Below are 15,548 nucleotides of genomic sequence, written 5' to 3'. Positions count from 1 at the left end.
GCATCAGGATGTTTGATTTTCATGGAGCCGTCTGTTAATTTTAAGTAGTCTTACTAATGTATTTATTACTTATGTAGCAAATGAGTAAATTAAAAGTATTTTGCTACGAAAATAGTTGAATTAATTAATTTAATATAAAAAATTTTTGCTAATAAATAACTTCATTTATCAGTAAAGTTTTTTTTTTTTTTTTTTCAAATATTTCAGTTTTGAAATATATTGAGTGTTCAATTCAAGGAGAATTGAAGACAAAAATTCCCTCCACCCGCTGATTAAAACTTATATTCCTTATTTATTACAGTGAAACCTGTGTAAGTTGACTACTTGCGGTGTACTACTTTAGTGGTCAACTTAAACAGGTGGTCAACTTACAGAGGTTGATCTACATGATAAGAGCTAATTCCGTGCCTGAAAAAAGCGGTCAACTTAGAAAGGTGGTCAACTTCACAGGTTTTAATATCGTAACTGATGTCCAATTTCTGAAGTTTGACTATTCTAAATTTAATATTTCATGACGCCGTCACTTTAATTTACAATTATGGCAGTACTAATTAACAGACTTCGTTGGAACTTTTTTATGTACTCTCCGATTACTAGAAGACGTCTCGACCGATTAGAAAAATTATTTTTCTGTTTGAAACGGTATACTTCTCCCGGTCGTCTAATAGTCTTCAAGTCCGGGTATAAGGGATACTGGAGAAATCGTGGAAACTCTTCAAATTTCATACTCGCGCTTTGTTGTTTGTAAATTCAAAGCGCCTCACTTAGTGAACCGTTTTTTATGTGTGTGTTTTTTTTTTAATGGATAGGAGTGATCTAACTTAGGTCCCAAACCTTTGCTTCACCATATTTCTTCTTTAGAAAAAAGTTATGGGCAAAAAACAATAAACTTCATTTAGTTTCAATATTAAACGACTAAATATAAAATCCATTGTTAAAGAAAGTGCCATAAAACAAAGGTACTTTCTTTACTCAATGTTAAAGAAAGTACCATAAAACATTAATATTAATCAGGGGAGCCCGTTAAGGGTGAGAGGGAGTGTTTTGAGGGGTATTTTTCCTTTTTAGAAGGGTTCTTGCTTTGGGGGAATACCCTCCCCCTAAATATTACCCAGTATACTCCGAGACGTTGTGCTCTATTTCTTTCTCTATTTTGCTCATCTTAGCTGTTTTCAGACTCCTGTGTTAGACACTTTCTGACTCGAGATGTACTTAAGGAGTGTACCATATACTCTTCCCTACGTACTTATTTTATATTTACAGCACTAAAAAGCAAAAAATAAATTATTTTCAAATAAAAAAAGAACCGACTTCAAAAAACAAAGAGGAACTAAAAAGTAAAAAAATAATTGTTCATACTTGCATACGATTTCCTGCCCAAACGTATAAATTCAATTTATTTTACAATTCCTGTACAAAAATCAACTAAACTAAACACCCAATTATAAAATAAATACCGATTCAAATTACTATACGAAGAATTATTTTAATACCTAACTAATTATATACAATCTCTTAATTTTTAATAATCATTTGAAGTCGGGGCCTCCTATAAACTACTACCTAATATATATGACAACTCACCTATCCTTAGTTAAACACTAATTTAACAGAACGCGAGTCTTTAAAGCTAAACCTACTCAGTTACGTTAGGTAGTAGTTTATAGGAGGCCCCGACTTCAAATGGTTATTAAAAATTAAGAGATCGTATATAATTAGTTAGGTATTAAAATAATTCATCGTATAGTAATTAGAATCGGTGTTTATTTTATAATTGGGTGTTTAGTTTAGTTGATTTTTGTACAGGAATTGTAAAATAAATTTGATTTATACGTTTGGGTAGGAAATCGTATGCAAGTATGAACAATTATTTTTTTTACTTTTTAGTTCCTCTTTGTTTTTTGAAGTCGGTTCTTTTTTTATTTGAAAATAATATATATGAACTATTTTAAGTTTGAATTTATTTATCACATGTCAAATGTGTTACTTTGACTGAAATTTTGACTTCATTGGTCTAATCTTTCTTTTTGAGGTAATTTTTATTTTGACCAGACAAAGGAGCTTGTACTCCAGTCCTAGAAAAAATATCTGAAAAATAACCAAATATATTATGTTGATTTAACTAAGACTAACGATGTCATTTGACAAAATTGTGGTTTGCACCCTTTTCGCAGTTTTTACATTTCATTTTATTTTTCCCTCCACAGAATGCTTCGCACGAATAGAAGAAAACGTCCAAACAGCCACGAACAGCAGGTGAGTTTACTTAACAAAATGAAACCTTTTTAAAATTTTCTTTAAAGCGATTCCCAATTTTGTACCTAAGTATTCGCCCATACATAATATTTTATACAAAATGTAAAATATAAGTACAGTTGAAAGTCGCAAAATTCAGATGTTTTCCTACCTCTAGTGTTCTGGTTTCGAAATATATTTTTTCCTTCTTTTTTAAATCATGAAATTATATTTTTTGATCAAAAATTTATAAAATAAGCAACACCTGTGTAGAATCTAAAACCCTGCCGAAATTCTCAGAGTATCAATCATTTTAACAATTTAAACGCCACATCACTGAAACTTCATTCATCTCAAACGGCATGCACAGTTGAGTGGTGCTGCACCTGAGATTCCTTTAAAAGTCAATAAATTACTGCTTGTTTAGAAGAGGGGTGAAAAAACGAATTTGCACTTATAGTTCACTGCTTTTGAGTCGTACGGGGAAAGATAATTTATCGGTCTTAAAAAAATGTCTGCTTGAAAAAAGCTTACTTTCTCTCTCGTGTTTTATATTCTTTTAATGCTGTTAGAACAGTAGAGCCCCAGAAACTCGGTATTCGATTAACTGGCTGTTTTCAGAAAACTGCCTCACTCAGGTAAGGCGAAAAAAATCCATGCATAAAACCCTGTTGTACATTCCTGATAACCCGACATTTTTTCAAACTCGGCCATTTTTCGGTCAGCATTAGGACGAGTGTGTTGTATATATTCTTATTTTCTTTTTACTCTCTCTTCATTTTACACGTATACATTAGTTTTTTCAGTGAGGTCGGGAGTAAATTCGATCTACGACTCATATCTACAACTTATCGATCTTCAACTCCCGATAGTCTTCTTTTACCTCACAGAAATTGAAAAAAGAATCTTTACAAATAATTAAGCTGAAAGTCTGTATATCTGTTATACGCATAGCGCCAAGAACGTTCCGCCGATTATCATGAAATTTGGCACCAAATTAGTTATTAGTATAGGGGGGAGCACCTTGAAGCGATTTTTCGAAAGTTCGATTTTGTTCTTTTTCTATTCCAATTTTAAGAACATTTTACGGAGCAAATTATCATAACGTAGATAAGTAAATTACTAAATTATCATAACGTGGAATCGTAACATAGGCGAGCAAATAGGCATACCAAATTGGCAAGAAATTCATCACCCATTATTTGAAAATATACAGGCGAACCAAATGACCTTTTAATTTTCTACTACGGGCAAAGCCGTGAGGGTACCACTAGTGTAATATATAATAGTAATTTTCCGAAAGGAACACTTTTTTCAAAATTGTTTTGATGTCCGAGCATACTTGTAATATTTAGATCAGATTAGCGGTAAATGTTAGCTTTCATCCTTTATTTGCAAGTAGAGGTACCCGCACGGCTTTGCCCGTAGTAGAAAATTAAAAGGTCATTTGGTTCGTTTGTAGATTTGCAAATAATGGGTGATGAATTTCCCGCCAATTTGCTAGGTTAATTTGATCAACTATGTTATGGTAATTTGCTCGTCCATGTTATGGTAATTTACTCGTTTATGTTATGATAATTTGCTCGGTAAAATGTTCTTAAAATTGGAATAGAAAAAGAACAAAATCGAATTTTCGAAAAATCACTTCGAGGTGCACACCTCCATAGTACAAACTAATATTGTGCCAAATTTCATGAAAATTGACCGAACGGTCTAGGCGCTATGCGCGTCACAGAGATCCAGAGATCCAGACTTTCAGCTTTATTATTATTAAAGATACATTTATATTAGAATGAATGTAAACACCCTTTTTTCTTCCTTTTTTTAAATTATGTATGTATCCGTAGAAACTGGGACAGGTGAATATGTTATAAATTTTAAGATTCACCTTCCCTCAAATAAATTTGAAAACGAAAAAAGTTTAAAATAAAACACAGGAAAAAAGTTTAATTGAAGAACTACTATTAAATTCTGGGTTCGCACTGAAAAGTATGAAAATAAACAATTATATGGCTTTTTGAATTACAAGACTCAAAATTTGCAGTTGTTTTAAATATTTATATATTAATTCTCAAGCAGCCAATAAAATTTCAATTAAAATTTGAGACACGAAGAAATACAGTGGCTCCCAAAAGTGTTCGTAGACTTACGATTTTCAATTAAATACGCCATTATCCATTCGTTAAAATTGATATTTTGGAATGGGTATTTAACTATAAGATCTGTGATCTATTTTCAACAAAACTACATGAAAATTTTTAATAACACAATAAAACTTCCTTTTTAAGAAATCAGTAAACAAAAAGTGCTAGAAACTTAATCTCACAAAAGTCTTCGTACACTTTGAAAAAATGTCAAAAAATTAGTAAATAATCTAATTTTTTTACTAAGTTATTATTTAGTAGAATATCATGCAGTACAGTAAAACCTGTAAAGTTGACCACCCTTGTAAGTTGACCACCTGTCTAAGTTGACCGTTATTTTCAGGAACAGAATTAGATCTAATTCATATAATTCAAGTTCTATAACAGTGTTTCCAGATGGTCAAAACCAGATTTCCCCAATTCCCTTTCAACTTTTCCCCAAAAAACGATATTTTCTATCAAAATTCCCCAAATTCAAAAAATATTTTTCCATTAATATTTTCATAAAATGAATCGACTCCCTCTAATATTTTTGTCTGTTGAAAAAAATTTTTTTCCCCCAAATAGCCAAATTTTCTTATAAAATTCCCCAAATTTTTTTTTCTTCCCATTCCCCCCCCCCCTTTTTGTTTTCTTTATCTTTATCTTTCTTTATCTTTTCTAATAATAAAGCTGAAAGTCTCTCTGTCTGGATATTGTCAGTATCTCTGACGCGCATAGCTTAAGGCCGATTTTCATGAAATTTGGCAAAGACTAAGTTTGTAGCATGGGGGTGTGCACTTTTAAGCAATTTTTCGAAAATTCGATTTTGTTCTTTTTCTATTCCAATCTTAAGAACATTTTCCCCAGCAAAATTATCATAAGATGGACGAGTAAATTACCAGGTTTTCATAACAAGGAACCGTAACGTGGGCAAGCCAATTGGCGAGAAATTCATCATGCATTATTTGTAAATATACAGGGGAACCAATAGACCTATTAATTTTCTACTACGGGCAAAGTCGTGCGGGTGCCACACGTCATAAATACAAGCGCCTGACCGAAAGATAAGAAATAACCAAATATTTTTTTTTCTACTCGCATTTACTATTCTGCTTCTGTATGTACATTTAAACTTTGATTTTTGTATATATTTATCCGAGAACATTCTTCACCACACTTATTTTTACCTTCTTCACCTATCAACTAGTTACTCACGCAGAACAATAATGCAAATTCCGTAGCATAATATTCCACATAATGCAAATTCCATAAAGTTGAGCAAAGCTAAACCAACGTTGTTTGATACTACTACTTCTTGACGCAAATTTAAATACGAAGAAAAACTCTTTTTTCCCGAGGTTTTTTTCCCCAGCATTTCCCCAAGAAAAAAAAAATTCCCCATAAAATTCCCCTCAAAACCCATTTCCCCAAAATTTCCCCAGAGAGCACCAGATCTCCCAAAAATGGGGAAATTTCCCCAGAGTGCACCAGATTTCCCAAAAATGGGGAAATTTCCCCCAATCTGTCAACACTGCAAGTTGACCACCAGTAGTGCACTAAAGTAGTGCAAGTGGTCAACTTACACAGGTTTCACTGTATCAACAACAGCTTTTAAACGTCTGGGAATAGATTTCATTGTTTTCCTTTCTTTTTTGTGCAATTTCTGAGTAAGTGTTCATCAGCCGCCCTTTGAGTCTTACTGTTTCTAGTTCGATTTTCGTTTTAATGGTGTATTTTCGTAATCTAGCCACCAGATATCTCCAAATATGTTCCAAATTGTTTAAATCTGGCTATTGAGGACATATTTCTACCCTTAAGGACAATCTTGATAAAAAACAAAGTTGTTTTCGATTACCAAAGTTTGAGCTAATAGTTTAAAATTGTTTTTTAAAATTTTAAAATGAACCGCATGAGTTATTATTTCACCAAAAAATTCCAAATTTCCAAATCCTAATGCTGATATGCGCCCTCACACAAAAACACCTTCACCGTCCTGATTAGCTGATCCAACTAGTTCTTAAGATTAAATTCCTCATTTTTCCTTCTATTTACAGTTACAGTGAAACCTGTGCAAGTTGACCATTTGCGGTGCACTACTTTAGTAGTCAACTCAAACAGATGGTCAACTTATAGAGGTTGAATTATATGAATTAGATCTAATTCTGCTCCTGAGAATAGCGGTCGACTTAGGTGGTCAACTTACGAGGGGGTCAACTTTACAGGTTTTACTGTATACAACAATTGAACCCAAAATGTTGAATTTATTTTTATCTATAAGTAAGACGTTGTTCCAAAACGTTTTAGTCAGGGGGCTACGGGGGGAGAAACTGCATTTTGTGATAAAATTTTGAAACTTGGCATGTTTGTAGGCATTGTTTATACAAATATTTTAGGAAGGGGAGGCATTCCAAAATCCCCCCCCCCCCCCCAAAAATCCCCTGGCGGTCATTTTTGGTCCAAAACCAAATGTGGTGATTTTTTTTATTTTAATTATTATAATTTTTCAAATTATTGCTTGTATCACTCCATAGATGATGATTATATTTTTTACCGTTTAAAGCTCCATTAAACGTCTAATTTCCGAAATAACTTCACAAAAAGTGGTTATTTAAAAAAATCAATATTTTTAATTTGTAAATTCTCTGACGTGAATTTTCCCCCCTCATTACATAATTACTGGTTTCTAAATTTATTTAGGGTTATATCAAAGTAGGGTTCAAGTTATCCGAACTCTAATTGCCCGAACTGTCCAATTATCCGGCCATGATGCACCTCGTTTTTTATGACTGAGCAGGCATAATCGAAACTATTTCCAAAGGGTATAAGAGAAGAAGGATTTGAAGGAAAATAGGTGAAATTAATGTCAAGACAACATAATTTTAATAGAAAGAAATTTAAAGTTTGAATTAAAAATGTCTTCGTATTTCCATCATTACTATTGTTGCTGTTGTTAATTCTTCGTTACCCGATTGATCACTAGTAAGCTTTTGCTCATTTTATGGAAAAAAACATTCCTGAAATGTATTATAAAATGTCTCTAATTACTTCTTACAAACAGATTCACATCGATGCAATGAAGACACTTTTGACAGAGAAGTTTTTATAACTTAAAAATCCGAGAAAGAAAGCACCATCCCAATGTTCAAATTTTGAAGCACCGTATTAAAGCTGAGGCTTTTAATGTTATTGTTTATTAGATCACAGCTTCCAAGCAACTTTAATATCTTTTCTGAACCTTTGAAGGAGTTGATTCTGTGTTTTCCCGCAGTTTATTGCTATACTAAACGATGTACAAAAATTGTTTAGTAAGTATGTTCGATGGTTACCAGTTTTCATGAAAGATCTTCTTCTTTTACCCACAAATCTTCCAGACGTACACAAAGCCTTCGAAGAAGGAAGGTTTGTTGTAAAAAAGACAATAAACGTGTTTTCTGTAATTGGATTAGACCATGCTTACATGCAAAAGCAAAACTATGCGGTTGTGAAAGGAGACGGGGGTATAATTGGTCTATCACAGATCTAACTGCGTTAAGAAGATGGATGTTGGTTGGTCTTGAAGTTATCGATTTTTTACACAATTTGAAAAAGTTACCTCGGCTCTGAACGCTGTATGTACGCAATGAAGAAATGTTGTTTCCAAAGCCTGTTATCAAGAAAAGTCTTGAAGAGTCAGGCCTTGAAGAGCAATAGTTGAACATGGAAATCCATTTTTTGAAACATCGAAAGAATTGTTCTCATTAGAGAGGAATATAGCAGTAGACGAAGAATATGTGGAGCAACTCATGAATATTGGGCAAGTTGGGAAAAAAAGTTACAACAAATTCAGAGAGAAAGAAATGGTGACTTCATATTCACGGGTAGAAAAAAAAACTTTTTAGTCTTTCATTTTTATAGAAAAACCAGGAAGTCTGTTTAATGAAAAGATTAAAATTCGATGGAAATTCATTTTCAAAGCTTTTCATTATTTGCGATATCGTACATTTAAACCTGGATGAATTTCTCCTCTATGAAAATCAACCTCACCCTCCATCGATTTCAATAAATGGAGCTCTTTGAACGGGAAATAAGTCTAGTTATTAACATTCCTTCTCAATGAATTAAGTAATAGTATTCCTACTGATGAAGACTATTCGAGAGAAGACGAAAACGTTTTGAGAAAGGATGCTGAAGATGAAAATTATGAATGCTAATTTTAGAATAAGTGCAGAGATACATTGTGATACTATTGTCTATGTGATGGTTCTTTCATCGTTCACATAAAACGACCTAGGACCGAATTTTTTTTGTTTTCGTATCTTAAGTCTATTTACTATACAGATGCAAGACATATAAGAGGAATAGGAGAAAGATATCATTTTGGAGAAAATGGTTTGCTTCCAGAAAACTGGATCAGTGTCCTCCGGAATGCAGATAAGAAGACAGAATTGTTTTTCATGATTGCACTGGCTATACCATCTTGATTTGTTCTTAAAGATTCGACGGGGATTTTCATTGAATACGATACCTCTAGCTCCATCAAATCACGAGGAAGCTGATTGTAAATCTCCGGACATGTTTTGGATGCTGCAGAAAGAGGATACAGAAGCATATGAGTAAGAACTGTTGGCGCCCGCTGTCATTTTAGGATATCATACTTCTATGAGTTGTACAAAAAGGGGAGAAAGAAGATGGGGCTTACATTTGTAGCTGGAAAACACTTTCGACTAATACTAATCCAAGATTTTGCTCACGAATTCGGTCAGCAAAAAGCAGTTGCTTAAAGAGGGTTCGACTCATTCTCAGGATGTGACACGACCTCTTTGTTGCAAGTCGGGGGAAATTGACGATGTGGAAAAGATGGAAAGACTATCCTGATTGGTGCATTTTTATACCTATCCTAACCTCAAAAAAAAAAAAGTATACTTAATTAAAAATTTCAAATATCTTATCGAATCTTTGCTACTCGTCTTCATGTAACTTCCGTCTGTAAATGAAGCTAGAAAATGTTTTTCCACCAGCAAACAAAGATCAATGATTAACTTATCACCCAACGCTGAAGCCCTTTGGCAACTTATTTAGTGCTTATCAAGGTAGATATCAATGGAACAGTATGCCTAAAAATTTAGCCTGAACTTAAATTCATGATTTTGGGGTTTACAGTAATTAATGAGAAGCACGTTCTTGTTTGTTTGAGTTTGCCCGCAATTTCAAGTGCTTAAAGCGAATTTATGTCATGTAAGTGTAAAAAACAACTGCTCTCAAATAACTTGTGGGTGCTTCAAAAATGAACTTATCTGCACATCGAAGTGTAAATACAGCAAATGAAAATGCTATGTATCTGTGTAAATTACTTGTAAATTCAAACGTTTTAAAATTATCTTCTGTATAATCATTGTACATATCACTTACTCAGATTTGTTGTAGTTTTAGTCGTAGTTTTTGCAATAGTGAGTTATATTTCAATAAATAACAATTTTATTAATAATAACAATATTTTTATCTTCATTAATATAGCACTAAACTTCTTATTGCAGTAATTAATAATTTATTCCTCTTACATCGTTTAAAACATAGAAAAAACGCTTCAAATCGTCTGAGAAAAAACTTAAAATTTGTTTTAAAGCGCTTAATAATAAATTTTGGTGTTCTATGGACAAAATGTCCGTGCCCCCCCCCCCCCCCCCCGCCCTCATTTCGCTAGTGCAAATATAACTTATAAAAATGCAGAATGTGAGTCAAACTTATAAAAAATTGCGAAAAAAAGTTTGAAGTTTTCTTTTTTGTTTTGCCAAAAATGAAAATTGATTTAGTTTTAACTAATCAAGGTTTTGTATATATTCTTAAGTAACAATTGAAATGTTTGTTTCAAATTTTGAAAAAATTACTAGCTTTGTTTATGATTTTTTATTTCTAGTTTTATTCTTAGTTTTGTAATCAATTTTTATCGGTAAATTTTAAAACATATATTTGGATTTTCTAATGTTTCGAATTTTTAAGGTTCGGATTATTGGGTTCTACTATAAATGAATTGATTTTCTTTAACATAGTGCTTTAAAATACATAAAAAAAAATTTTCAAACAACTCCTCCAGAAATGTTCAAGACTTCAGTTAGTTAAAGTTTTGTTTAAAAAAAAATCAAATTTTTTGAAATTATTATGAAAATTAGGAGGTTAAGGGATACTTTGATGGCTTTTTACGCTTTTGTAAGCATAATAGAAATCACAAAAGAAGAAACAGTGGGTGTTTTTCAAAAAAAAAAAAATAATAATAATAATAAATAAATAAAATAAAAGTAGTTTTGGATTTTTGACCAAAAATGGTCGCCAGGGGGGTTTTGGGGGGGAGGATTTTGAAATGCCTCCCCTTCTAAAAATGTTTATAAGGACATTTTCTACATGCATGCCAAGTTTCATGATTTTATCACAAAATGCAGTTTCCGGCTCTATTTTCTACCATAGCCTCTCTACTATTTTGAGCTTATTTATCATTGATTTTATTACGGAAAGCCTAAGCTTTCTGTTTTTCGCACGAACAATATAATTACTGCGGGAAGAGGTCCATTTAATCCAGCTAAGCAGAGAACTTGGAGAACAATTTTAGGTGAAAATCAAATGTAAAATGTTTCATTCTATTCTGCAGAATCTTTTTCAGCATTCAAATGTGTATTTTGCATAATTTTTTAAACTGTAAATCTCTGATCACACTTTGTTAACTTTGCCAGTTGACCTTTTTCTTACCTTGGTTTCGATCCGATTCTTGTCTTTAAAGCATTTTATCAAGCACTTCACTATAGAATGCATAAATTAACTAATTTAGAGACATTTCAAACCAATTTACGGCTAATGTGACGGGGGAAAAACTCAAATTTCGAATCGTGTTTGTTGTTTTTTACGCATACCTGCCATTTAAAATAATAAGCAGAATATTAGGGAATAAATGAACAAAAAATTAAAGCCATATGACTTTACAGTGTCATCAGAATGCAAAAATAAGATAAAAAAACGACGCATAATAATTTTAATCAGGAATTTATTCGAAAATATTTCGGTGTACGATGACTTTTGTGGCGTATTTTTTCTCTGTCTCTTCGTTTTTTGACAAATTTCAAAAATAAAATCTGGAAATAGTTTGAAAAAAAAAAAACTACTGGGTTTTATTCACAATGGCATAGGAATGGTGTGAAAAAAAAATGGACTTCATATTCGAATTCAGTTTCGCGTTATTTTGGTTTTACTACACAATTTCAAGGTGTACGGACACTGTTGGGAGCCACTGTATATAAGCGATGTAAAAGCTATTCATACAAAGCTGTATTCCACCTTTTTCTTTTCTCATTTTTTTTAATAATTATTTATTATGAATTTTACTGGCTGCTCAAGAATTAACGTAAATATTAGGCTATTAAGAGCAAATTACAATTTTTGAGTGTTGCAATCAAAAAGTCATGTTTTATTTCATACTCTTTAGTGCAAATAAAATTTAAAGTACATTTTAGTGAGAACCAAGTACGGTTTTTACCACTTAAATATAATTTTCCTTCTCTTTCTAGTATACCACGAAGCACCCTCGTTTTATTAGCAGCTACATTAATGTGAGTATTTTCTGCATGAAAATCAACTCATTTTCTTAAGCTTCTTTCCAACTTCCCTTCCTTCCCTCGCCTAGTTCGTTCGTTTCTTTTAATCTTTTTTTGGGAAAAGACAATGAAGTTCGCTGGATTAAAGGTTAAAAGTTCATTTTCACAATCGAATGTTCGAAGGATCTAAATAAAAAGAAATTGAAACTCTGACAAGAGTTAAAGTTTTCACAGTCAAAGGTTGTAGCCAGATTTTGAAACAATGTTTTTTATTTACCTTGTTCTTTATTTATCTATATTTATTTCATTTTATTTTATTTATTTATTTGTTTAATCATTTATGTATTTTTTAAAACTAAATGAAGGTTGAATTTTTTTTTCTTTCTTTTTTTTCAAATTTTTATACTCTTAGTACACCTGTGTTCCAAAAAGTTGTATTTTTGCATAAACTTCAGTTGATCGTACTAGAACTTTTACTCATGCCAAAGATCCATTATAAGTCGTAACATTTAACAAGATATACCCTACAATAATATGTGAAGCGATCATCAAAAATAAATTTTATATATGGAGTAAAAAATATGTGCAGTTGTAACATTAAATTTAAAAAGGAAAACTAAAAATCTATTTATTTTAAAGCAGACGAATTGGAAACGAAAATTATATTCTAAATGAGTTCATTTAGGCATAAGTTATTCAAAACTGTTAGGCATAATAAATTTTAAAGTTCAATATAAGTTTTAAAATAAGCGCTTACAATTACCGTATCTCAGTGTTTAAAGTACCACACTAGTAGTTCCAAAAACATACAGAAATAATAGCAAGTAGAAAAAAATATCCCGTTCAAAAGAAATTTCCAAAAAAAAAGCTAATAAAAGTAACTACTATTTTGACATGCAAAAAAAAAAAAAAAGAAAGAAAAAAGAAAAAAGCAGACTTTAAAGATATTATTAATCACCAGAAGACGTGATTTTTTCCCTCAGCCATTTATCCCAGTGGTGCCCTACCTATTGTCCGTGGGTCACATGCGGCGATCCGCAAAACTGATCCGTGTGAACGTTGTTTTGTTCGGTGTTACAAATCGAAAACCATGATTAATCACAATGTCGCTAATTTGGAGCCAAACGTTCAGAAATTGGAGCCTAAAAAAACAGACCAAAACATCGCATCCTCACATAAATAATAGCCGATGATCGAGTAACCCGCGTGTTTCAACAATGAAAATCGCGCCACAGCATGATAATTTGATAATATGTTTCGGTAATGTTTAACATGCAGGGAAAGGCTTTATTGTGACCAGGCTGATCCGGTAACTTAACTAACTGTTTTACTGGTAAAGCTGTGTCATTTCAGTTGAATGAAGAAACCAAAACAATGAACGCTATCTACTGGTGTTTAAAATTCATCCACTGGAGTTAGGGTTAAAATTTCAACTATCAAAATGTCACCAAACAGGTATGGCTTCGTTACAATGTACAAGAAGAGAAGCAATTTTCACCCGTCATACCTTGACGGGCGATTTTCTAGTTAATGGAACAAGCACCAATTAATGATAATAATAATTATTGGTTAGAAGTTTTCTTCCTTTCTCCATGTTTTCTCATGTCCCTTTGGAAAAAAAAATATAGTTAAAAAATGTTTGTGTGTTCTGGCTAACGCGCAAGGGCCCTCAGGTAAAAAAAGTTCGAACAGCACAGATTTAACTTTTCCCGTTGAATTTTCGTACAGTTTGTTTTTTCCTTCAATTTAATCTTTTTTTTTTTTTTTTTTTTTTTTGCTATGCTGATCAGCAAGTTATGTGGCTTATTTTCTCCAGAGGAAAGGCGTTTAAGTTAATGCTGCCTTTTGCTACTTTTTTTTCGAGTCTTTACGACTCTGTCTCAAATTTAAACCAAATTTATCTTTTATGAATTTCATTCGTAAAAGATAGTGATAGGTAGATAGTGAGACTCACTATCTACCATATCCAATGGGAATAAAATAAACGAACACAGCCACGGTATAGCAAAAACAATATGGGGGTAATCTTAATTTCTCAAAAGGGGAGGGGAAGGGGCTTTTTGTTTCCCCTAACAAAATGTAGTTAAGGGTTTATTTATTTTTTTCTTCTTTACTACAGCGTGGGGTTTATAAAATGCAAATGGAAGATTGAATCTAAGGTTTCTTACATTTCAGCCTGATTCTCCTGTTCCTTTTGGCGACTGTTTTGGTGTATAGAGTGTCAATAGTGAGCGCAAAGAATGCCATGGAGGATAGTTGGCCGACGAGATCCGGTCACAGGTAATTCTTATCTTTTCGTAAAAGACAATACCTGAAATCCGTATTACAAAGTAAATTTTGTATTTTTTGACTCATTTTTTATTTTTACTTCAAACTTTCAATATCTCAACTCTGCATCTGATTTTGAACATTTTTGCAATAGGAAGTATGCATCTAGGGCCAACGGTTGCGAAAATAGAGGTTTTGCAGGTTAAAACGTAACACCCAGTAACCCTGTATAATCAATGTATGGTTGGGTGGTACGGTAGGTTGATTATATAAAGAATAGTTTTCTGTTGACTAATAACCGAGGTCTTTACTGTCTATTTTCCTAAGCTGAAACCACAGATGTAGTTGTAGTATTATCCAGATACACAACGAGGAACAGGTTCCGTAGGCAACCGAGGCCTTATAGATAAACGGGCAAGCATCCGAAAAGCGCATACGCTCATAAAACTTAACTGATAGGATGCAATCAGCGTTGCATCTACAGGGCTAAGCTTTTGCCCGTTTGATTCAAGATTCGTACGTTCAATGGTGGTCAGTGGTAGCAGCTACGAGGTTGTGCATCCAGTTATACTACATCTATGGCATGACTAAAACCTCCCCCTCCCATGATTTTTCGCGTGAATCAGGTTTTCTCTGATTTTGTCACAATAGGGGTGGAAACGCTGAAGTAAAAGGAAGCAAACTGGAAATGTACAAGATAACGTTTTCAAGGCCGTGGTAGCCTGATCGGTAAGGCATTGGACTCGGGACCGGAGGGTCTCGGGTTCGATCCTCACTGGTCGAAGACCCACCGTCGTTATTAATGGTGACTGGGCGACGCTAAATATTCTCGTGGTCACAATGTCCTCCAAGTGATACGATACATCTGGGGGTGCCAGACTAGGAAGTTATTCGGCTCCCGGCCTGGTTCTAAATTGTCTCTCGAACTGTCCATAGATGGCACCACCATCTATTGTGTTGTCTTTGTGCTGTCGTGGAAAAACAAAATCCTGGAAACATTGTGGATTAATAGAGGTATAAGCTTCCCTAGTGGAATAGCAGAAACCTCAATCTGTGTGTGTGAAAGAAAGAACGTGTTCAGCAGTTCATCCAAAGTGGCGTCGAAAAAGACAGAGATATCGTGCAAGCGGAAAGTGTCCATCCTCAACTTATAGCCCTTTCCAAAATGGAATCGATTCCATGCTAAGTACAAAAGTCGTATTTACTTTTTATCAAAATTGAGTTACGATCACGAGGTGGTTCTTTGTCAAATATTTCACCTAAATACAGTGTTTTATGGTTATCTGTCAATGAGAAATATTTTTAAAAAATTCAGAAAAAGTTGCATCTGAATCAAATACATGGAGGTGTAAAACTTTAAACG

General features: G+C 33.0%; 1 protein-coding gene across 2 annotated transcripts in view; it reads left to right on the top strand.

Annotated features, from left to right (window-relative positions):
• LOC129226053 (uncharacterized) overlaps nt 1-15,548 on the top strand; it is a 103,268-nt gene that overhangs the window by 66,021 nt on the left and 21,699 nt on the right. For both annotated transcript variants that reach the window (XM_054860633.1, XM_054860634.1), the window contains exons 7-9: nt 2,208-2,256; nt 11,891-11,932; nt 14,093-14,197. In XM_054860633.1, coding sequence (XP_054716608.1) covers nt 2,208-2,256; nt 11,891-11,932; nt 14,093-14,197 — 196 coding nt within the window. The remainder of the gene's footprint in view (nt 1-2,207; nt 2,257-11,890; nt 11,933-14,092; nt 14,198-15,548) is intronic.

Source organism: Uloborus diversus, chromosome 7 (assembly GCF_026930045.1).
Source record: "Uloborus diversus isolate 005 chromosome 7, Udiv.v.3.1, whole genome shotgun sequence".
Lineage (NCBI taxonomy): Eukaryota > Metazoa > Arthropoda > Arachnida > Araneae > Uloboridae > Uloborus > Uloborus diversus.
This window is presented reverse-complemented; position numbering and strand designations above follow the sequence as displayed.